The sequence below is a fragment of the Brachyistius frenatus genome, unplaced genomic scaffold (genome assembly GCF_029030835.1).
Source record: "Brachyistius frenatus isolate BFR_SWC_R1_liver_20210118 unplaced genomic scaffold, ASM2903083v1 Contig_5, whole genome shotgun sequence".
Taxonomy (NCBI): domain Eukaryota; kingdom Metazoa; phylum Chordata; class Actinopteri; family Embiotocidae; genus Brachyistius; species Brachyistius frenatus.
Window position 1 is genome coordinate 2,664,470 of NW_027210604.1, and position 21,430 is coordinate 2,685,899.

At 41.9% G+C, this 21,430-nt stretch overlaps 1 protein-coding gene and 1 long non-coding RNA gene across 6 annotated transcripts; one reads left to right on the plus strand and one right to left on the minus strand.

Moving 5' to 3' along the window:
- The first annotated feature begins 671 nt into the window (after positions 1 to 671).
- On the plus strand, positions 672 to 17,276 carry macroh2a1 (macroH2A.1 histone). 5 transcript variants are annotated; one of them, XM_069717503.1, is made up of 9 exons: positions 680 to 871; positions 2,269 to 2,469; positions 3,217 to 3,323; positions 3,438 to 3,629; positions 3,957 to 4,064; positions 9,371 to 9,461; positions 11,626 to 11,715; positions 14,836 to 15,010; positions 15,720 to 17,276. In XM_069717503.1, exons 2-9 carry the CDS (start codon positions 2,298 to 2,300, stop codon positions 15,883 to 15,885), a joined length of 1,101 nt encoding a protein of 366 aa, XP_069573604.1. In that variant the 5' UTR covers positions 680 to 871; positions 2,269 to 2,297; the 3' UTR covers positions 15,886 to 17,276. The 5 variants fall into 5 exon arrangements, with proteins under 5 accessions (XP_069573621.1, XP_069573612.1, XP_069573628.1 ...); XM_069717495.1 differs by lacking the exon at positions 9,371 to 9,461 and adding an exon at positions 7,399 to 7,498 and having other exon boundaries at positions 681 to 871; XM_069717520.1 differs by lacking the exons at positions 14,836 to 15,010; positions 15,720 to 17,276 and adding an exon at positions 7,399 to 7,498 and having other exon boundaries at positions 672 to 871; positions 9,371 to 9,457; positions 11,626 to 11,697.
- On the minus strand, positions 7,859 to 10,101 carry LOC138632306 (uncharacterized). Its single transcript, XR_011311806.1, has 4 exons — positions 10,073 to 10,101; positions 9,117 to 9,542; positions 8,862 to 8,947; positions 7,859 to 8,776 (listed from the first exon to the last, which is right to left on the minus strand). It is a non-coding gene; the product is annotated as an uncharacterized lncRNA (long non-coding RNA).
- Positions 17,277 to 21,430: the final 4,154 nt, after the last annotated feature.

The window sequence follows — 21,430 nt, forward strand, 5'->3', positions numbered from 1 at the left end:
TGTTATTAATTTTCTGGCGGTCCATCTGAAAAAAAAAATAATCCCATCATTAACTAGATATCAAGTCTCAAAAAAGTGATATGTTGTTTGTTTGTTTTTTAGGAGGGGGGTTCAACTCTTCCCTTTCAAAATAAAAGCCCTGTAGCATTTCAGTTGACAGAAACTTTTTTTTTTATTATTATTTCTTACGTGTTGTGACTGAACTAACACTAGGTAATCCAGAACAGCCAATGAATTCAACAAATTTATCACTACACCCCTGGCAGTACTTATTCTGCGTTCAAATGGGGTCGTATTTACCGATATGAGCTCCGACCTCCCATTATTAGACTCTAGTAAGAATATACTTGTTGCCCTGATAACTTTGTTTGTTTTAATAAATTCAACAAATACGAATATATCTTTTTTTTTTTTTTTTTTTTTTAAATAAGGGTAAAATATTTGTAACATAATTTGTTGGTTTTTTTTACAGCAAATGAAATGGGGGGGGCTTTGGGCACCTTGCAGTGCCACCCCTGGTCAGAGGAGTCGGGCTGCATTAAATGTGACTACTGACAAGCTTTTTTTTTATTTATTTATTTTATAGTCAGAGTCAGCATCGATCTGCTCGGGAAACATTTCGCGTTTCAGCCCCCAAAACCACGTGTTTTGTGGACACACAAAAAAAAAAAAAAAAAAAAGAAGAAGAAGCGCGTAAAGGGTTAAAGATCATCTCGGCGAGCGGATTCAGATTCAGCAGGTTTGCTCTCTCTGCTCCGCGGGCAGCTCTGGTAGCTCAACTCGCTGTGGATTGTGGGAGTCGGGGGACACTGCCCAGGCTTGTTACCGGAGAACGACACATTTTTTTCCGCCGTGCTTCTCTCTTGTTTTTGTAAGTACTCCGCCGGGGGACGCGCGCCGCCGTTTTCTGCTCCAAGCGCGGTCGCTTCGGTTGGAGACGGTGTCCGCTCGCCGTTAGCGTTGCCATTTAGCGCTTTTTAAAAAATATATATATATATATATATATATTTTTTTTTTCTACGGCATGGAGGCCGAGAGCGGAGACCGTGCTGCTGGAGCTGTGACAGGCAGGAAGGGGAGGGAAGGAGGAGCGGGCAGCTGCCGCCGCTCTACCGGAGGGGGTTGTTTCCACCCGAAAGCTCGCTGACCTGAACAGAAATAATAATAATAATAATAATTATAATAATAATAAGAAGAAGAACAAAACAACAAAAAAAGAAAACCCGTCCTCGGGGGTCGTCCGGTCGGTTTTTAGTCGCTCATTCAGTCGACGGGAGCGCGGACACGATCAACGCCGACCGTGCGGAGACATCCGACGGATCTGTTGACATGCGGAAATCGCTGTGGCGCTTCAACCCACCTGCACCTGGCCGGAGCGGAGAAATGCCGCAGACGTTTGCGTAGAAAATTAAAATTGCGTTTTACTCTTGTGCCGGTCAGTGAAATGTTGCACCGGCCACGGTTAACGTTTTGCAGGAAGGAAAAAAAAAAATTAAATAAATAAACGTCGCCTTACGGTGGCGCTAATTGATCAACAGTAACGGACGGCTAATTGGTGTCTGCATCTGGCGCAGTGACATTGATTTCAAGTGCATTCGTGTTTAATGTCATTACATTATTTATAGGATCGATATTGCTGCTTTTATTACAGTTTAACACCGCAAAAAAAAAAAAAACACACGCGTGATGTTTACATGTATTTAATGACCATTCCCAGGATGTCAGGGCTACGTGGCATGTGTTATTAATAAAATATTTGTTTGCAGAAGTGATTTCACCCTGAGGGTGACCAAAACAAAGAGCCTGAGTACTTCGTGAATGGGAGTCCTGAGGAAAAGCAGACAATATTTTGGTGTCCTCAGTCACTTTGGGTTTGTCAACAAAAACAAACAACAACAACAACAACACTTTTGTTTTTCATAACGCCTCGTGGTGTCATTACTCGTTTATATCTGGTATTTTATGGCTTGTCACCAATCTTTGTTTCTATGTATTCTTAAGTCGGAAAAAACAAAAAACAAAAAGAAGAGCTTCATTCACAGAAACGGTGATTTACTGTACTTTGACGTTCGTGCTAAAAGCTTACAATCATTCCCTAAAGCACGACTCGGTCTGAGCGTGCAACTTAACTATTTAAGAGATCCATTAAGGTAAACGTTAAAGATGAACGTTTTATTTTGTCTGGTGTATACGAGTCTTTTTTTTTTTTGTCCCCATGCACCGGGTTATTGTAATATGTGCTGTCGATGTGTCCCCCCTCCCCTGCAGAGCCCGACACTGGTCGCAGTCTCAGCACCATGTCCAGCCGAGGGGGAAAGAAGAAGTCGACCAAGACGTCCCGGTCCACCAAGGCCGGCGTCATCTTCCCTGTGGGCCGCATGCTGCGCTACATCAAGAGGGGGCTGCCTAAATATCGCATCGGGGTGGGGGCTCCTGTCTACCTGGCTGCTGTCCTCGAGTATCTTACCGGTGAGATTTTTTTTTTTGGGTTTGAATACTTATCACAGTGGATTTTTGTTTTTGTTTGTTTGTTTGTGAGGAAATACAACTGATTGTTGAATGGCTTTTTCCTTGAGCGACGTTAATGCTTCTAACTTACTTTTGCGATATATTTAGACATGAAAAACTCTGCTAAAGCTGCGATAATTCGGATTCAAGATGACGAAGCTCCAAATGACGACTGTAAAATCGTATTTTAAATCTCTTAAGTCTCTGTTGCGCGAGGGCACTTTTTTTTTTTTTTTTTTTTTTTCAAATATCCCATTTTGACCCAAATATAATATTTACATAATCTTTATATCCAGTAACATCTTCGAATTCAGGCAGAAAGCAGCGCTCCCCCCCCCAAAAAAAACAAAACAAAACGGAGAGTGCTGTAAGTGAGCTTGCATCAGCTTGCGTTAGAGATATGACAGCTTGTGGATACTGATGAGGAAGCACTCCTAAGATGTGTATTCGGGGTTTTCACAGTCCAGAGATCACCGCACGTCCTGATGTTTGCTTGAAGGTAGACGGCTTAGATTTGGAGGCAGACTACACTTTTACGCTCTTTGGATCTAGTTGAGAAATAAAATCTTTTTTTTTTTTTATAGCATATAAGAGATTTCATAAAGTTCATGTAAGGATTTATAAACCGATTCTCTAAACTACTCCTGCTCTTTTAATATTTACAGTTTTTTTTTTGTTTGTTGTTGTTGTTTTTTTTAATTCATATAGCGGAGATCCTGGAGTTGGCAGGTAATGCAGCCCGGGACAATAAAAAGGGTCGCGTAACACCACGACATATCCTGCTGGCCATCGCCAACGATGAGGAGCTGAACCAGGTCAGCTGCTGCGCAAATTCCTGTCAACACGACACAGAAAGCCCTTCGATTAATCTCTCGCCTTCCAGGCGGCGCGGACACTCAAGTCGATTGTGTAATCTTTTCATTTGCCAGCTGCTGAAAGGCGTGACCATCGCAGCGGGCGGAGTCCTGCCCAACATCCATCCAGAGCTGCTGGCCAAGAAGAGAGGCGCGAAGGGCAAACTGGAGACGCCCGTCTCACCTCCCCCCGAGAAGAAGCCCAAGCCAGTGAAGAAATCGGCAGCTAAGAAAATGAGTGGGAAAAAGGGACGAGGGAAGGCTAAGGTTTGTCTCATGCACACTTTTTTTTTTTTTTTTATTTCATTCGGATTGAAGATTTCAGGATCGTCTACATGGGGTGTGATCTGTGAGCAAACCAGAGTTCGCATCAAAATCCAACTCGTCTGCGTTTCAGTTCGGCTTCGAGGCCGACGTTACTTTGAAAGGCGGTTTTTTTTTTTTTTTTTTTAAGACGAGAAATTTTGAATAACGCTCAGAAACGAGTGAAATTTCGATTTTAGGCAGAAGGCGTCGTCGTAAAACTGCAGCTGCAGCGGTCGTAGCTGACCTCGTGTGTCGCACGCCAACATTGCATTTTAACGTCCCCAACAGAAGCAGAGCGAGGTGAGCAAGGCGGCGTCGGCGGACAGCACTACAGAGGGATCTCCGGCCGACAGCTTCACCGTGCTCTCCACCAAGAGCCTCTTCCTGGGTCAAAAGGTCAGTTCGCCGTCGGCTTGGAGTATTACACTAAACGCCAGCCGTGTTTTTAACCAAACCAAATCGCACCTAATTCAGGAAGATAACAAACCACGAGCAGATTCCAGACCGCGACAGCTGCGGCAACCGCGTGGACTTTGTCGCGCCGAGATCGACGCTTGGTATTTGCTGATCGGAGGAGGCGAAGACGCAACATGTTGGTCTTTTTCAGTCACGTGCGATTCTGATCGGCGTCGGGGGGGTGGTGAAATGTGACACCTCGTTCTCGCGCAAACCCAAACAAGTCCCGACGAATCACGTCAGTGTTAAAGTGCCCCGGATAAACGGTTCTTCACGGCAAACAAACAAACAACAAAAGCAGTTTTGCTCTGCCACGGGTGCTCGAAGCACCCTAAAAGACAACAAACCGTTAATACCGCCGACGTGTTATTCAGGCTTTTTTTTAATTTTATTTATCTGCAGTTCCTTGTCATCGCTCGGCTCGATCCAAGAAGGGGAAATCAATCAAAGATCAGTCATCGCGTCTCTCATTAAAGCTCTTTATATGTTGTTTGATGAAAGTTCCCTCGCACTGAACGTTGTAAAAGGTCTGCAGACTTCGTACTAATTGTAAGCATCACTTGTAATAGTAGCAACCATGAGCGCGGCGTTGTGTGCGTCTCATCTCAGATCTGTTAGCTCCTTCGGCTTTGGTCCCGTTCAGCATTAAAACGGCTTCTTTTAATTGTATTTACTGAGCTGAAACTTGGAAGTAAATTTGCCCGAAAGCCCTATCGAAATGTTTCAGGATCATTATGTTCAGAAGCTCATAAAAAATTGATTTGAATAAATAAAAAATAAAAAAACAAAACATAAAAGGCATTGGGATGACAGTTTGAATGAATGAATGAATGACTCAAGAATGATGCAAGAGCTGTCACCGATTATAAAAGATGGTAATTGCTGATTTATAGTGATTTGGGCTCTCGTGCAGTTTGTGCTGCAGATCGTAATACACATTCTTTGTTCCAAATAAAACCGGAGCGGTGTTTGGAGTGGCAAACATTTCCGTGACAACATGGATGGGGTCTTTCTACAGAATATATTAGGCGGTTATTATTAGTGTAACATCACAGCACTTTATTACGCTGTTTGAATACAAAAGCAAAAAGTTCCCCGCGGAGAGTAAAATTACTTCCACGGTTCAACGTTTCAGCTCAGTTGCGATCTGACGGCTCGTGGCGCTGCACGCTTTGGCCTGCTATGCATATGTTGATACTAATGTTCATTAATGCTCATTGACTTGACATTTAGCTGTTAGTAAATTAAGAATTGACAATTGACTCAGCACGCGTGATTTAACTGCCATCCTTTACCACAGATGTTTGTTTTTAAAGCATAATGACTCTTGACTCTTTGTTTCGCGAGTCTTTCAGTGAGCTGTATCAGAGATCAAATGAGCACTGATTTACTTGCCTTCCTCTATAATGAATTGTTATAGTGATTGGGGAGGGTGGGGAAAACAAAGATCAAATGCTTACGCACAAAAAAAAAAAAAATTTGAATTTGTGGATTGCAAAAACTGATTTGAAATAGAACATAAAGCTCAGTAGGAGCTGCTGTCATTTACTCTCTTCATTTGGAAAATAGCTCGGTGCGCAATCACGCAGTTGACCACAGATTACAGCAGCTGTTGAAATCAGTGGATGATAATTAATCAAATGAATGCAGTTAACCTCCCGCTGATAAAGATAATGAACCCCTCGAACACAAAGGCTCGTCTTTTCCTGTTTTTATAGACTTAATTATTATAACTGCACTTTTTTTTTTTTTTTTTTTTTCCTCGAGCCTTTTCTTTGGGATGATCTTGGCCTTTATCATCAAATTTTGCTTTAACATGCTTGTTGGTGGAATATGGTGTTTGAATAACAGATGATCAATATTGGGTGCCAACTGGATGTCGCATTTTAAATTCTTTAGAGGGATACCTTGACATTTTGTTTTGTTTTTGAAAAAAAAAAGACAAAACAAGCTTAACTAAACACAAATTCAACTTGTACAATACGTATAAAGATACTCAGATTTTTCTCAGTAGCATCAACACAAAAAGGACACAGCAAGACATAGGATGTAGATTAAAGGATCTAAACAGTATTTTTCTACCTTCTACAGATTGTATTCATGATACTAGTTGGTTAGTTTCAGCTTGTGACCTATTTTCTGTTATGTCGTTTGTCAGAAATATTGTCCTAAATTTCCAGGCTGTTTGCCTTAATTTTTTTTTTTTTTTTAAAGGTCCCATATTGTCAAAATTCAGATATCTGCTTTTCTTCAATTATAAAGCACGTCGAAGTGCCGTAAAAACACTGTGAACGTGTCAATACGCTCAGTCCACAGAAAACTGCCCTCAGACTCTATTCAGCAACTACGCCGTTCGGACTATCAAAAGTTTGTGATGTCACAAACTCAAACTCGCCACATATGTCCGCCCTCTGCACGGCCCACTGCCCAACCTTTTTTTGGGTGCGAAAACGCCGAGCGGTCATTTTGTTATGGAGCGAGCGAGCTACGAGACCGAAGAAAACCTGTGATTGGCTTGAGCATGTGTCAGTCAGAAAAGGGTCAGCCAATCAGATGAGAGGGTCAGTGATATCAATACGCCTTCTAGACAAAGACACAAAACAACCTGTTCTTGGTAGAGCTCCAGAGAGGAGTTTAAGAGGGGGGGGGGTGTAAAACTATTAATGAGATGTTTTTTTTTTGGTACATAAAAATGTCTTCTAATAGATATCAAGGCAGCTAATAAAACACGAGAGAAGCGTAACATATGGGACCTTTAAATAATGTATCATTTCCTAACTAATGCACCTGGAGAATTGCTTGCCCCTTTTGAATTCTGTTAGTTGTTGAAAACGTACTCATGAAAGCATTTCATCATCGTATCTAGAGGTCTAATTTGGAGCTGACGAATGCTTCCAACCAGACACTTGGCTTTAATATATTGTTGCGGTGTTAATAAGTGTGTCAAAGTCTTTTTTTTTTTTCCACCACATCCTTACATAATGTCCTTTACACCAAGCGGCCTCCTGTATGAACTCTACACTGTAATTTATTATAATTGATTATTTCACTCCACACAAATACTTGTAGAATGACTCACTGTGTGCAATTTTGTAGTTAATTAAAAAGTCAAGGTATCCCTTTTAAGCCGCAGTGTGAATCTGGTTTTAATGGCTTTGCTTCCTCACTTCTTCCTCCTCGCTCTACCTCCTCAACGGCATGCCAACCCCCCTCCCTCCCTCCTCGCTCTCCCCTGCCTCCTCCTCCTCCTCCTCCTCCTCCCCCCCCTCCGCAGCTCAACCTTATCCACAGCGAGGTCAGTAACTTGGCTGGCTTTGACGTGGAGGGGGTCATCAACCCCACCAATGCTGAACTTGAACTCAAAGACGATCTAGGTGAGCTCCCCCAACCCTCTCTGGTCCCAGCAGGCTTTGAGATTTAAAAATCCTTGAATGTTCAGCACTTTAACAACTTGACTTCTAAATTAAATCCTCGGTGAGTCAAGAATGCCAATAAGGTTTCAGGCCGGTTGACTCGTTACAACGACTGTTCCTTCACACTGTGAGCAGCTTTGGTTCAGGTGTTGGACAGCGGAAGAGATGTTGATATTGAATTAAATTTTTAGTGTCTGTTTCAAAGAAAATCTGGAATTTAGTCATGTTTATTTGGATTATTGAAAAGCAACTAAAGATCTAATTAGATTTAAAAAAAAAAAAAAAAAAATCTAAAATATGAAAATCTAGCTGAAAGTCTGTTTCTTTTCCCTTTTTTTTTTTTACACATCACAACCAGTCCAAAGTTTAGACTTATTGTTTATCATTTTTGGACTCAGTTCTCAGTCTACATTTTCTCTTAACTTTCTGTTACTGGAGAGAGTTTCCGGGCCGTTGCAAGAGGACCCTCTTTACTTTCATCTGTGGCGATCAATGTCCTCATTTGGGATGCTCTTTGGAACATGAAATGAAAAGTGTGAAAGTCTAAACCTGCCTGCTCCTTTTGAAAAAGATCAAATTATACTCTTGGTGGCAGCGAGCTTTACTTTGAATGCTGCTCCACAACTTTGGATAGGCAAGTCGTATTTTTTGTGGCTTTGATACCGGCCCTCTAAACATCCCAGTGAGACATACAGCAAACATTTACAAAAAGTAAAAGCTCAGGAAAATCACTTTAACGACTAGCAGACCTCAAACGATAGACGTAGCCATTGTTAAGTATTGTTATTGACTTTTTGGTTTCATGCAGATGCTTCGAATGGCTGTAAAAATCTAAATTTTTGTATTCACTTGTATATAACTCTATATACCACCGCAGACGTGCTTACTGATGCTTCCTGGATGCTCTCGGGCAAATAAGAGAACTGCTCACAGTGTGAATAAATGATGAGATCCTTTGATTCCTTGTGGTCTCAAGCATCTGATCCTGTTCTTTGACATTAAAAATAAAGAGCAGAAAGGTGGAATTTCTCTGGCAAATCGATACGAAAATAAATCATAAATGAACTACATTCCCGAGGAGAGCTAAAGAATCTCCGCGGAGACTTTCAAGGATTTTTTACCAGCGCTCCTCAGAGCAGCGGTCCTGCTTGCTCTCCCCACCGTGTAGATGTGTTGAGGTTCATTCCAGGTTGTCCTCCTCTCACGTGGCTGCCGCACCGCCACACAGCCTAAACACGTCTGTAATTTAAGGTAAATGGATCCACATAAGTAGAGCATCGGTGTACAGAAGCGAAGCTGACATGAACCTCTGTTAGTCGCTCACCGCAGCCCGACCGTGAGGTCGTCCACCTGGCGTGCGATCATACAATTCAGGAATCAGGACGACACGGTCGGAGAGAAGATTTGTTTCTGCGAGAAAAATACAAATCTGAATATCTTGAGATGCACTCTTCATCTTGATGATATTAAAAAAAAACAAAAAACAGATTGAGGGTTATTTTCTGTACGTCTGTGTTTTCAGTAAATCTAGCCAACTGTGCAGTCCTGCTTCCTAATTACATACTGTAACGTTACCCACCTTTTCCTCAGTTGCCTCCTTGTTTCCTGTGATGTCCTCAGCCAATAAGGAGCGCTCACATATCTGCCTCTTCTCTTCCTGTTCTTCTCTTTCATCCCTTTTTTTTAATTTTTAATTTTTTTTTTATTATTTGTTTTAATTTTCCTTCTGATTCTTTGACTCATTTTGTTGCTCCCGGTCACTCACTGTGTTTTTACCACCATGTTGTTTGCCTGTCGTTTTGTTGTTGTCGTTGTTGTTGTCGTCGTCCGTAGTTGCAAGTTGTCCAAGCCGACATTTCCATCGTGGAGAGCGACGCTGTCGTTCACCCGACCAACTCCTCCCTCTATACAGGTGGTGAAGTAGGTAAAGGAACCACTGACACCGCAGAGACCACGACTGCCTGTCTGCTCTCCCCGCGCATATCCAGATGCTCGGCGCTGCAGTCTGTGGACAAACATCACAGCAGCAGCACATTAGAGGACTTTTTTTTTTTATTTTTTTTTTAAACCAGGGGTCACCGCTGAATTAATATTCAACCCAAAAAAAAACCTGCTGTTTGTACCGTAAAAGGCTCCACTGCAGCATTTATGTAATTCAGTTCGACATTTACAGAAAGGACTATACAGTGCGTTAAGTGAAAATGAACTTTCAGAGGCTTGAAATGTGCGAGCAGGGACCGTTATATTTATGCAAAGAGGTGTTTGTGGGGAAACTTCAGTTGCCAAGATGTGAAAGTCAGCTGCCAAAGAGTGGCGCATTCACACCGCTATGTTTTCAATAAACCTGACTCCAGAAGGAGAAAAAAAACCCGAAATGTGGACACCGTGGAAAGGGTCATTTGGATTTTGCAGCTTACCATTTAAAAAAAAAAAAAAAAAAAGAGATTCCTGAATTTTAATGCACCAAAAATTTCAATATCTTCAGAACAGGTTTAACAAAGTTACCTGGAACACATTTAAAATCATCAACATTACCTGAGGCAGAAAGATGCTGGAGGTTTATGTCTGGCAAAAAAACAAAAACGCATTTGAATTGTGAAACTTCCTGTAACCTGCTGTGCAGTTTTGTTGCGTTTGAGAAGCCTTCAACCACATCTGCAACTTTGTCATCCTGCTTTGTGAGGCTGTCTTTATACATTAATGTAGACTGCAGCGAACTGCAGGCGAACTTTCAAGTCTTTGCGAGTTTACTTTCCCATCCTATCGTACATAGGAATGAGCTGTAGCCAACCTACAAACATATAAAAAACAGCGTTACAGTCCTTTTAACTCGGGTAGTTCATTAAAGTTTGTCGTGGTACTGAAGTCACTGAAGAAAACATGCACAGTGCTTCTGTACGTCCCCCTTGGTGGTCAAGTAGAAGATGCAGTGTTAACAGAGCAGAGTCCTGAAAGCCTCCTGCTGCTGCTGCTTGTCGTTGCTTTGCTCCACTTGACTGAAACGTGAGCAATCCGGGACTCGCTTCATTTCCTGTGACCTGCCACCCCTCGGCCATGCTGTCAGCTCAGCTGGTTAGAAAGAGAGTTCGCCAAAATGTCTGATCAATAAGCTTCAGATTTAAAAAAAAAAAAAAACCCACTGAAGGTTGATCAGAAGTTACTTTAATTAATAACTGTACAACAGGCTGATAAATGATTTGGGTTTTTTTTTTTGCTTGCTCGTATTGACTGTTAAATAATTTGAAGAGCTTATTTCACTAACTTTTCTTTAAAAGGCTGACATTAACTCTATTGTTTTTCCTCTTCTGCCTGTCTTTAATGACGTTGCAGCCAGAACGTTCAGTTCTCTGCGTCTGGTGAAGTTGAAATCGCATCCCTCTTCTCTGGTTTCCTTCGTGGTATCTCTCTGTAGCTCTGAGCAAATCTGAAACGTGAATCGATGTGAAACGACTTCCTCCACATCAAAACAAGACAGAAAACAGTTGGCCTGGGCCTCGTCATTTCGAGATGTTCAAAATTCAAACTGGAAGAAGTTTGAACTTTGACTGCTCCCTGAACTGTTTTACTTGAAATATAAAACAAACAAACAAAAAAACACTTTTATTTTGTGATTTTATAATATGCTGCTTCCACATTTAAATTTCAACTCTTTATTACCCGATTGAGAGTGACAGAAAATCTTTTCAGTCCACTGCATGTAAGCCAGTACGTGAGGACAGAGGGAAGTCATTAGGAACTGGGGCTTTACTTACATTAGTTTAACTGACTCAGAAAGTGAGTCATTTGGAAAAAATAGCAGCATTGAATCTTTGCACTTCATTTGTGAGACTTTTCCTGAACCCCACAAATAGAATAACAGGAACTCCGTAGGCTTAATTAACAGGCGTGAGCTCAGAGCTTCAGAGAGAGGCTTGGTGAAATGATTGACAGCATCGTTGTCTTTCTGTCCATCTCCGTGTCCGCCTGTCTGCCTGCATGACAACCAATCAGCTCTCGTCTTTCCCGCTGCCTGTCTGTCTGTCTGCCTGTCTGTCTGTCTGTCTGCAGTACTGAAGATGTATTCACCTCGGTCCTCTCTCCACTTACAGGCTCAGCTCTGGAAAAAAAGGGAGGGAAAGAGTTCGCTGATGCGGTGCAAGAGCTGAAGAAGAAAAACGGCCCTCTGGAGGTGGCCGGTGGTAAGTGCAGGTTTTCTGGATCTCGCTACAGAAATCCATTTTCTTTTTTTGTCGCGATGCTTTTGAAAAGTTCAAGTTTGGAGACTTTCATTATTAAACCGACCTCAGCTGAGTCTTTAAATTAGATGGTGCAAAAGTCAAACATGACATCGTTTACCAGCTCGTGTCCAGTTGCAGCTTTTAGTCAGTGCAGCAATGGGCCCAAACCTTTTTATTTGGAACACATGTTTTTAACATTAATCTCCGTGACTTCATACACGTGTTTAAATAATAGGAAATTGATTGGTTTGTATATCATTTTAGGAGTTAAACTCTAATTTTAAGACTGTGGTTGTTGACTGCTGTCAGTTGCACATAGTTGGCTGTGACCATGTGACAGGGCATATGTCCACTTGACAAAAAACATTGCGAGTGTTGAGCGTAAACCTCGGTTCATACCACAGAGAGAAACGCTGCAATCATCTCTTCCCCTGCGAAGGCTATTTTCCACCGGTTCCATCTGCGTTGGCTCCAACGAGGCTCGCCGGAGGTGATCGCTGCCATTAATGTCAATACTTCATATTTATTTTTTAAATCAAGGAAAAAAAAGGACAAAATCAGAAAGCAAAAAGACATACGAAGCCAATGTAGATGACATAACAAAACGGTGGACCCGTGGAAAGTACAAATTGTCATTTCAGTTTTCCGTCGGCGATGCCTCACCTTCGTCTTTTGTTTTGATTGGTTTTTTTTTTTTTTTTTGCATTCTGACTCACAAACTGAGCAAAAACTGCCGTTTCATCACTTTCCCCCACTGTCACAGATGAAGCCGTTGGAAAGTACACATTGATCCACTCAAGCACCACCCGGCTTTTATGACAGTGATGTCAGCGTGTCCTGTAAATCTCTCGTCTCACTCACCACACACACACACACACACACACACACACACACACACACACACACACACAACTGAGCCGGGCCGGGTCCTTCTGGCCTCTGCTTCCACATTAGGCAACGATTAGACCTTTGGACAAGAACACAGACTTCACACACTTCTAACACTTCACAACTAATTCACTCTTCTTTAAAAAGCTAAATGCTGAACGTCTTCGAGGAGCAGAGAATACTTTCTGTCGTGAAAATGATCAAAGGCATTCAGTACTGGCGCAATCAGATCTGTTCCTGGCAACTTCAGTCCAAACCTATCGGCATCAGTCTTCGGAGAGTCGTATTGTTTGAGCCCTAACAGATTATTTTATCTTTCAGTCCATTTGTCTCCCTTCCCTCAAGTCCTTTTCTTATTCTTTCTCCATCTGTCTCTCTCATTATCCATCACTCGCACTCACTCTTTCAAACACTCCCCACCTTCAGCCAAGTGAGCTCCGCGTCCTAATCCCGCTCCCTGTGTGGAGGATCATGAATAGATTACCAGGTGACTGAACACCAAGCCAGCAGAGCCTGTCAGGGATTGAGGAGATCTGGATCGGCCAAACGGTCATCCTGACCAGACCTGCTTCAGAGCAGCCGTCAAACAAGTTCTCCGGGATGTTTACAGTGTTTCTCAAACTTCTCGATTGTAAATAAAATTCAGGCAGGAAACCGTCAGATTTAATCATTATTTTAGAAAATGACATGCGAGTGTGTTTGACGGTTACAAGTGACGCTCTGGATGACACACACAGTCCCTGATGTCACAAACCGCCCCGGCAGAGTCTGATACTGTATTTGAATGAATGAATGGACACAACACGAACAAAATATATATACACACATACACATATACACATATATATATATATATGTCTATCACGAGGTTAAACTGTCAACAAAAGAGCAGAAGCTGAAAACCACATCAACATAAAATCCACATAGAAATGTTGCGCTGTCGTCCACATAGTTTGATTGACAGGTGATCTCGAGATGTTCACTGTTCCACCCACCCAAACCATAAAACAACCTGAACTCTGCAGGCAAGTCATGAAAACCACCACCACTACCATCATCATCATCATCATCATCATCATCCCCCTCCGACTTTTACCTCACAACCAGATCACAAACAGCAGAGCGACCGGCTCTCGCTGTGCTGTGTGAAGTCTCTCCATCTTCTCTGCGGGCCATCTGGAAATCCGCTCGTCCTTAAAGCTTTGACTGCAGTCCAGTCACACGTTCGCCGAGCGCTAGTAAACCCTGACTGGAGGCGTTCTCACTTCACAGAGTCGGGGTGCTTTGGCCGAGTCACACTTTCTACAGCTGCTGCGTTGATAGGAGGCTAAACTAAACGTTAACCTCGGGGGAGCCCGTCGCTGTCGGGGTTTGTTTTTTTTTCCTCCTCTTCCCCTGTTCTTTTTTTTTTTTTTTTTCTCCTCCCCGGCCGTCTGGAGAACCAATTTCTCCCGCTAACCTCCCTGTAAAATCCGGTTTAAGCTCTCGGAGATTTGCGTTATGCTTTTTTTCCACAAAGTTCTTCAAGCATGAAGCATCTCTGAACTCCAAACTCAACTTTGTGGGTTTTGACTTCTGACAAAACTGGTAAATGAGGCTGATTTTTGACTGCGGACGACAAACTTGACGTGACGCGAGAATTTCCAGCTGCGTGTCTGAAGTTTGCTCGACTTGCTCGCGACCGTGGTGACACAAACAATGAGTGCAAAGCACCGATCTGATCAAATAGTACAGGTGTCAGCCGGGTGGCCGCCGACGTTCTGCTTTTATTTCATTAGATTATCTTCCCGGTGCCGGCCGTCGTGCCAGCAACTACATTTCTTCAATGTTAACTTTTCAGGCGACAGATGAAGGTCGTTCATGTTGTTGTTGTTGTTGTTGAGGTTTCACCATTTTTTTTTTTTTAGTGTTAGCTTTCTGCATTTTAATGGCTGTTGTGATTTAAGTTATGGCTGAATGTACAACATGTCGATCGTGTTACGAATCAGCCGAGACTCATTAAAGGTTTGAGCCAAACCTTGACTAGTTCTGCCGTTTTGATCCACGAGGATTTGGTGCCTTTTTTTTTTTTTTTCTATCATTGTGCAATTCATATTTTTGGTCAAACAAAACAATTTACCTTTTTAGAAGTTTTCTTCCTGCTCACCTTCCTGTAAGAATTCTTCATCCTCTCTCCTCCTCTTCCTCCCCCAGCTGTGTTGACCTCCGGCTTTGGTCTGCCTGCTAAGTACGTCATCCACTGCAACAGTCCAGGGTGGGGCTCCGACAAGTGCGAGGAGATGCTGGAAAAGACGGTGAAGAACTGCCTGGCGGTGGCGGACGAGAAGAAACTCAAGTCTGTGGCCTTCCCCTCCATCGGTAGCGGACGGTGAGGAAAACACACCTGGGAAAGGAAGACACGTTTAGAAAAATGGAACAACACTTTTATGAAAACCCGTTTAAAAAACAAACAAAAAAATAGTTCACCTGAAAACTACATATTCCAGCTCACACGTCTTTATAGCATCATCAGCGGCATTTTTGCATTGTCACCAATGTCCATACGCTTCTGCCCATTTTACTCTACATTTTCTTTGTACGGTCATAATGGATTGAAGCAAGGATTGTTTCCTTATTTCCCATCTTGTTAGCTCGAGTAGCTCTTAGGGTTCGACCTAGTTGGAGACCACTGAATGAGGCGGCCAAAGTTCAGGTTAAACGGCTTGAAAGTGACGTGCAAAGGTTTAACACTCCTGAAAAACTTTTGAGAAATCATGGGCAAAGGTTTTGAGAAGTTTATATATATATATATAAAAACACAAGTTTTTAGAGTTGGTCTACTTCAAATTTGATCCAGGCTGAAAGCGGTGAAGAAGAAGTTAGTTCAAGAGGCTTTAAGTATTTAGGCTGCTGAACAAAATACAGCCAAGTCTTTTTAAAAAGTCCAAGTTGGACAAATTTCAAATTCAAGCTGTCCAGTAAGTAATTATGTTTGCGTGAATTTCTACCACGAACACGATGAATGAGTCTCAGTCAAAACGAGAGGTGTCTCCAGTGTGACCAGACTTCACTTAAGTGTGTGCGAACTGTCCCGTCAGGAATGGTTTCCCGAAGCAGACGGCGGCCCAGCTGATCCTTAAGGCCATCTCCAGCTACTTCGTGGCCACCATGTCTTCCACCATCAAGACCGTCTACTTTGTGCTGTTTGACAGCGAGAGCATCGGGATCTACGTGCAGGAAATGGCGAAGCTGGAGACGAGCTAAAAGTACGGAATATTCGCCTCACCGTCCCCGCGACCCCACCCTGTTGTTTTTCCTGCAAGGAAAAGAGGAAGGTGTTTACTCGTGATTTGTTGAATATGAAGAGAAGGAAAATCTTTCTAAAGGCCGGGAACTTGTTTTTGCATTATGTTTGGGATTTTTTTTTTTTTTTTTTTCCTACATCGTTCTTAATTTTCTTATTTACTTGTCACCTCTGGCGTTTAAATGTAAGAAGTGCACTGTTCATTCTGCGGTCTTTTAACACAAACAGTGCCACGCAAAACAGATGATTCAATTTTTAATTTTCAGAATATGAAAGATGTTATGAGACATAGCTACACCTCAATTACAAGGCTTCCAGAGAAGTCAGAGAAATACGGGTTAATGCATGTAAAGGCAGTAAACATTAAAAAAAAAAAAAACACAAAAAAAACCAGCTATTCTCCTTCTTTTGAACTCAACACTAGACACTTAATTGTATTTTTTTTTGGTATCAGTTCTGCGTTTTGGAACATCTCTGTTGTTATAGTTGTTATAATGAAAAGGTAAAGCATAAAGAAAAGTTCAGTTTGTTGTACTTGAGGAGACTCAGAACAGAATAATGGAAAGATTTTTTTTTTTTTTTTTAATTTTGTGTTATGTGTTGAAAATTCCTCTTTTTGCCTTTGTTTCCTCAGGCAAAGAAAAAAAAATGTTTTCTCCGTGTGCTGCAGACACCTTGAATCCCCCTGCCACCCTCCCCCATAAAAAAAAAAAAATACAAATTGGAAAGAAGTTAAGTATAATGCTAAATTATCCTGATAAAGGCAGGAAGAGTTTATACTGTAAAGTGAACACAGTTTAGTTACTTACAGTAAAAAAAAAAAAATACATACATTTATAACAGAATTGGAGATTGGAGGTTTTTGCAGGGCACCAATGGTTTATATCGTGTGTTCCTATAAGTGTTTATATAGATGGAGTATTTGTGAAATGTTAGAGAAAAATATTCTGACTGTAACATAGATTTTTATTTTCTATTTTAATTTGCACACTGATTCGAAACGGCACAGGATTTGGGAAGGGGGGAAAAAAAAATGTAAGAGGTAGTTTTTCTTTGTGTGTTTTTTGTCTTTGTTAAGCCATAAAACGCATTTTTGCTGGAACTAGAGGTTCTGTGCTGCTCACTTTTGGTTTGCTCTCTCATTGAGCCGCCACCAGATGGCTCCCTGTAATCAAGAATTGGGATTTTTCATCTCAGCCATTTTCTGTGCAGCAGCAGACCTCTTCACACAGACGCTGGTCGATTTGAGTTGGATTTAAATCGGGACTGATGGACGTATATGAGGAACCTCAGCTGCATTTAGACTTTTCAACAGCCTAACTTTCTTATGAGTAAAAAAAATAATAATAAATTGTAAAATGCTTTCTAAAGAATTGCTACAATTGATGATTCTACAAAAAAAAAAAAAAAAAAAAAGTCTGTACACACTCCGGTAATAAAATACCTTTAAAAAAACAAATCATGTTGTTCCTCTTTAAATCATGAGATCACTTTGTGTTTCATGCAGATCTGTAGGACGCTTCCAGGACCTTTGGGCCGAGTGTGACGTGGTCATTATAAGAGAAAACCATCATTGTCCCCGTTGGAAACAAGTGTGTGTGTGTGCGTGTGTCTTGAATGTAATAATAAATCCCTTCACTGTATTAAAGTGATAAACAATTTGAGGTGTTACAGAACAAATGGCAGAAAGATGACATGCTACATTGATTTGATTTGACCGAGAGCCACAGTCAAAGCCTCACGATCTCCGGCTCGGCAAGCGCGCGTGTCTCCGTGCTGTACTTACGAGGACCAAATGGAGTTTCAGTCTGAGGACATTCTGGGTATCTAATTTAAAAATGTCAAGGTCACAGCTTTAGGATTGGTCATAGATGAGCATGAATCAGACAAGCTTAAAGGAACCTAATGTCCTTTTTGCACTATTGTTTGGTATGAGCTTGTTTTTGCTTTTTCTTTCCCACAGATATCGGCATTTTGGTTTTTTGCCATTTTGCATACAGCCGTCCCTCGTGAAGCACAAAGATGCAAATTAGGCCGAAAAAAAACAAAACAAATGACTCAAAACAGTTAAACAGTAATCAAGAAAAACGCATCTAGACCAGTTTTGGTGAAACACAAATCCTGCAGCTGAGTGTTCACTGACAGACTTGAACTGGACATCTGTTCCTGCAGTGAACCAAATGTAACGACGCAATTTTCACGTTAAAGTGCACCATTGAGTGCACTTCCTCTTCAAGTTGTGAGAATACAGTTTCCTGTTTGTGAGATTCCTTTTTCTCGTTCATAAAACGGCAAAGAAAGTTGTGTTCCCTTTCATGTCAGTGACCTGACGAGGAAAAAGGAAAATGCCTGACATGAGTACTTATATTTTCCAGTGCAGGCTCGTGTGGACATTGCTATTAAAGCACTGTGCTGAAGAACAATTGTGAGGAACTGATTATTACCACCATAAGCTTTTGTAATATATACTTCATTACATTTAAGGGAGTAATAGTGTGTTTTTAATCTCCCATTTATTTGTTAACTGTGTTTTTTCAGACACTGATTTTATATTTTTGGCTTTTTAAGATGGTTTAATTTTACAAATTGTTCTCATTAGCAAATATTTTATGACAGAATCGAAGAAAATATTTCTAATGTTTGCATGGTTTTTCCTCCTTTCCTCTCACAATCCCTCAGAAAGATTTGACTCTAAGTTTGGACCCCTCTAGACAAAGTATAATATTCAACATTAAGCAACAACAATAACATGCTGAACGGTCACACGAAGGTGAATATTAACTTGCCAAGAGGCCATTTTCTAACAGACTTGATTGGCCGGTAGGCCGTGCTTTTATACGTTTTGATCCGTTATCTTAAACACAACCTGCTCCGGAGCAGGTTAGGTCTGCAGCATTGGTTACCATGGAGATGCAGCCCCCAGTAAAAAGTGAACTACCATTACAACCCTGAAAACGCAGAGTTAAACCTGAAGTTACAACGCTCACCGCAAATCCTGCTCCGCATTGCAGGCGTCTGGCAAATACGAGTCAAATGTTTACTCTTCGTTTAACTCTAGTTTGGTCTCCACCAACTCCCGGCTCGTTTTGTCGCTCCACTGAATGTAAATGTTGTCGCTTTTTCGGAGCTTTCTTAGCCGAAAACAAAATGACGTCGGCAGGAACTGCGAGCGTGAACCAAAAACAGCACAGACGTGGCTGTAAAATCAAAACGACAAAAGCTAAAAGCGACGAAGGACACAGGACTTTTCAACCTGAGAGACGCGTTCAAGTCTGTACGAAAGAAAAGAGATATTCCCAGATCTCAATAGATTACTTGTTCACAGAGATATAAAAACTGCTAAACGGTTACACTAAACGTGTGTTATACTCTTTGAAAAACGTGGAATAATATGTAAAAAAAAACAAAAAACATTTCGGGTTTGGTCCGCCGTGCAGGCAGCGGGGAGCCCGCCTGGTTATCGGACAGAGACCAGGCCTTGGTCCTGTCCCGGGGCTACATGCTGGTAGGGAACAGGGAAGACCACGGAGTCAGATGGGGGTCAGTTTCCCAGCCATCCAGGGAGGCCAGGACCTGAGACCTCCTCTGAGGGCGCCCATCTGACGCCTAATCCCCAGGAAATACAGGCAGGTTTCACCCCCTCTCAACCTCCCCCATCAACCCCTCCCATGTCTTTTCCTCCATCCCACCATCCATCCCTCCATCCCTCCCTGCTTCTACTAGCAGGCAGAAAAGCCCCCGTAAATTCAAAGCATCTGTACGGGCAAGGGCCAATCCGAGGGCCGCCTTTCCCAGAGCCCGCGCAGATGAAATTTTATTCTTTGCACGAAAAAGTTGCAGGGGGAGGGGGAGAGAAAACAGAAAATAAAGTAAAGCAAACAGTGTGGGAAGATCAAGGAGGAGAGGAGATGAGGGGTAAGGAGCTGGTCATCAGAGATCTGCCCTGCTTTTCATTGTGTTCATAAGAAGAAAGCAATATTATGTTCTTTATGGCCGTGAGTCCTGACCGGAGCCCGATAACAACAACAGTCTGCTTTCATCTGCTACAGTTTCAGACATTTCAGGCGTTGGCGTTGAGCTCGCTGTTGAACGCAAGAGATGGTCGGCGGTGGGGCAAAACCTGACGTTTTTCTTTTAAATTTGATCATTTTCTTTTTTAAAACTGCCATTAGGATCTCTATTCCAAGAATCAAAAATACTATTATTCAAGCTGTCAGTTAAAGTGCCGTTGAGATTTTTGGGAGATATGAGGCCGAAGGGGCATCGTAGCCGGCACGATGATGGAAAAATAACACAACACAGACAGCCGAAACAGGCCAAGAAAACTGTCATCCACTTCACAACACAGCACGGAGATTATCCAGTGACCGTCACCCCCCCCCCCCAAAAAAAAAAAAAAAATCCATAAAACAACACAAGCGGGGCGGCTTATTTCCAAAAATAACTTCATCAAGAAAAATCGTTTCTGAGGATTTTAGTTGTTTAGTTAGTTTCCCTCCTGATGCTGTGCCACCAACGTCTGCACAGTTTTAATTATTTCCAGCTGTGAGTCGCTGCTCTTTTCCCCAACACCAAGAGAAAATTCAAAAATCAAACGTTTTATTGGTATATTTAATTTTTCCGGCGTAAACACTGCGTAGAATCAGTATGTCGTGGGGAACGCAGCTCACGTCGGCGCCGTGACTTCCCGAAGATCCGAGGACCTCACTTTGGGAAACCTGTGTACGAGGCTACTTCTCATGTTTGAATAAGTTAATAAAAACCTCCTAAACCCTCTGCGGTGGAACTGGTTTTCAAGTCGAGCAGGAAATAAAGCCTCTGTGAAGTGTATTTGTGTGCGTGGTTGACGGTTTAACAGTAGCCTTTGGTTGTTTTTTGGTCAGAGCCGGCATTCATGTGGTCAAGGACAAAGGCGCAGTGAGAAATTCGATAATTTCCACGAACTGAAGAGATGGATTTACACATGAGCAAAGAAAGTATTGGATGTGACCTCATGTGACCCAGATTTATTTTTGAGAAACTGTGGAACCAAGAGGTTTAAAGTAGCTCTGATGCAACTGGATTGATTCACTTGAAGGTGATTTTTTGTTGTTGTTGTTGTTTTTTGTTAGAGTACGGCACCAGCCAGGTTTAATCGCATGAGGACGGGAGATGGTGTCAAAAATAGAAATGCAAACATTAATATCAGAAATAGTTTCTTTTCACTTCCTTTATGCCACTTCCTGCAAATATTCAGTCAAAACATATTCTAGTTCGAGCATAAAAAGTTCAGAATTTAGTTCAGATTTAAGTCAGATTTAAAGTTTTATAACTGTAATGTTTCACACGATAAATACTCGTGAGCCGAATCGTGCTACGAACGTTGGTGTATATTTATCACACTGAGTGACCCAGTGGAGAGAATTTATCGACCAAACGGCTAAAAATTTGAATATAATTGTAGCTTTTGGTGCATAACATGCGATTGCTTTTTCCTTTTCATTTTGTAACCCACTCCCTGGACAG